This window comes from Ascaphus truei, chromosome 9, assembly GCF_040206685.1.
Source record: "Ascaphus truei isolate aAscTru1 chromosome 9, aAscTru1.hap1, whole genome shotgun sequence".
NCBI classification, from domain to species: Eukaryota; Metazoa; Chordata; class Amphibia; order Anura; family Ascaphidae; genus Ascaphus; species Ascaphus truei.
The window spans coordinates 50040496-50042995 of NC_134491.1; the positions used below are offsets into that span (position 1 = coordinate 50040496).

Here is a 2500-nt window from a genome sequence, read left to right on the forward strand (position 1 = left end):
CCTTCGCTGCTTCCTGGGAGTAGCTGCAATAATAAGTTCATCAATGGAGTGGCCGGATATGCTACTCAGTAAGTAACACAGTAAGTGATGCTGTCAAAAATATATTGCATCCTCAGGGGACTAAAACCATCACTATTAATCTACTGGATTTGAGCATGGAATTGTATTCCATTTGTTTCAGATCACAAAGCATATACATCATCAATATACAATACGTCTGAAGAGTGGTGCTTAAGAAATAACATTATCAAGGGAATTACCAACCAACCTACTCTCTGTTGGAAGCTAAGTATCCCTTAAAGCAACTTCCATATTAAAGCAGTTCATTGCAAAGCTATTGAAAAGGTGCACATGTGGTGTGTGAAAGGGTTGAATTAACTCTGTTAACAAAAAAAAACCTCATAATTGTTGGTCAAAGAGGAAGAAAATAGTTATGTGGATTCTTAATTTAGTTCATTGTGCCACCCGTAAAAGATTTCCACAATGGTCCCAAAAAACTGTACCCCTACATACAGAAAATGCACACTTCGTGTATTGTGGAGGGACATTTAACTCCTGCAGCAATCATATAAATGAATTCAACTAAAGGCGATCTGTTGGTACCTCATTAAATCGAGGAAACTAGATGATTTCACTATGTTAAGCGTGTTACAGCATAGGACCAAGGGCAAGTAAATATCCAGCAACATATTGCCTTACATCAGTAATCGTACCACTCTCCCCCAGCACCTTGCGTGCGTAAATCTGTTATTAATCTAAGAAAGCAGCCTACACAGCTAGATAATCAGGTTTAGTTAAAGCATCGCTTACCAGGATATCCCACCGATGGGTGCAGCAAATCCATCCCAGAGGTTGTGAGGCTCAGTCCATTGACCGCATAAGGTGGTTGCTTAAGATAAGACATCATGCTAATATTGTACTGTGGAGCACAAATGGCAAAAAATTCTGAAATCCTGGCTGTGGGTTGGAGCCTCAGTGGAACTGGATCCGCTGCACACTCTTGTTTCCCACCAATCTTTCTAAAAGTGAAGGGAAGTTGTTGATTAACCGAGTTGTCTAGGGCAGATCCTTTATCTTTGATGACTTGCTAGTGTGTGAGGTTCAGTCGCATATGCTCAAGCTCTTAAAGTACTCACAGACCCCCAACTGCCTTGTGGACCAAGGGGACGCTGACTAGATAAACGTGTCCCAAAAAAAAAAAAAAAAAAAAGAGTTACACCCCATGATTACAACACGCCTTCCAGTGCAACACAACACAAGCGTTCAAATGCACACACTGCGTTACCAGTCTGGCCATTTGCATAGGACTCATTGGCTAGCACTAGCTAATTGTCTCAAACAAAACTTGATTGGGGCCATTTGCAGAGACAAAGACCTCCTTGGCTAAATAAATAATGAAGAAAACAAAGCCTATTCGTGAGAAACAAAGAAACAATTCAGAAAACCAATCTCTCCCCCGTCTGTAGCCATTAGAAAAGCACAAATTTGAATTATCCCCATGCATTTTGCTACAAGCAGTAGCTGCGAAGTTAGGATTATCGAGCACTTGGATGTCAAATAAGAACTTTGTAATAAACAAAAGTCCTAAAACTGACTTAGCAGATCATTCAACATTCGAAGCCCTATCTATCACCCATTTTCACCTAATTAGTACTTTGGCTAATTAGATTTAGAGGTAAGTAACTGATTTATTGGGTCTTCAAAAAGTGTTGATTATATGTGTAAAAGGAGCAAGCTAAACAAACAACTCTTAAACTTCCAATCAAAAACAATCAAACATCTCAACCAAGATCCACATTCCTCACCTGGATGGAAACAATCTGTAAGATATGGATGTGGTAATGGTTGTAATTTAATTTAACTCTCCCCCCCCCCCCCCCACCCAAACACAAGAAAAAATTCGGCATCCCTGGACACATTCGTTTTTACAGCTGCAAATTAAATATTGCCTTGCTCACTGCTGCATTTTAAGCAGCTACGAACTTTCAATAACAAACTTGGAAAAGGAGAGAAATTTAGGATGTTGTGTTTTTCAATGTTCACAAATATATTGGTGTTACCCACACACTCCAGGTGCAGGGAGTGGTGAAATTCTGTGCAATTACAAGAATCACAGAGTATAAGTAGATATATTCACGCCTCAGGAGGTTTCAATATTAGAATACCATAGTGTAAAATCTCAACTTTGCAAGTTAATTGAAAACTATAGTATTTGACATCTAAAATGTTTGAGATATTCCACATATACACTGACATCTTTTTAACTTTTAAAGTTTTATAAATTATTATTCCTTTAAAATGGCTGACAAATTAGAACATTGTCAATTGTATTTTGGTATATATTTATAAAATAAATAAAGCCAACTTGTTTTTACATCTTCACAATTTTTATTTTATTGTTATACTAACGGAAACAGCCATTCTGTCAAACACTGGCACTTCATTTAATAATAATGGCATGAAAATATTTTGGCAATTACGTTTTGTGTACGCAGGTATT

The 2500-nt window shown here is 37.8% G+C and overlaps 1 protein-coding gene across 1 annotated transcript in view; it reads right to left on the reverse strand.

The window, feature by feature from the left end:
* The window catches only part of OTX2 (orthodenticle homeobox 2), an 8349-nt gene that overhangs the window by 2164 nt on the left and 3685 nt on the right, over positions 1–2500 (reverse strand). Inside the window, exons 3-4 of the mRNA XM_075614765.1 lie at positions 811–1019; positions 1–23 (exon numbers count right to left, since the gene is read on the reverse strand). The exon at positions 1–23 is cut by the window's left edge and continues 129 nt beyond it. Of these exons, the coding sequence (XP_075470880.1) occupies positions 1–23; positions 811–907 (120 nt within the window). The 5' untranslated portion in view covers positions 908–1019. The remainder of the gene's footprint in view (positions 24–810; positions 1020–2500) is intronic.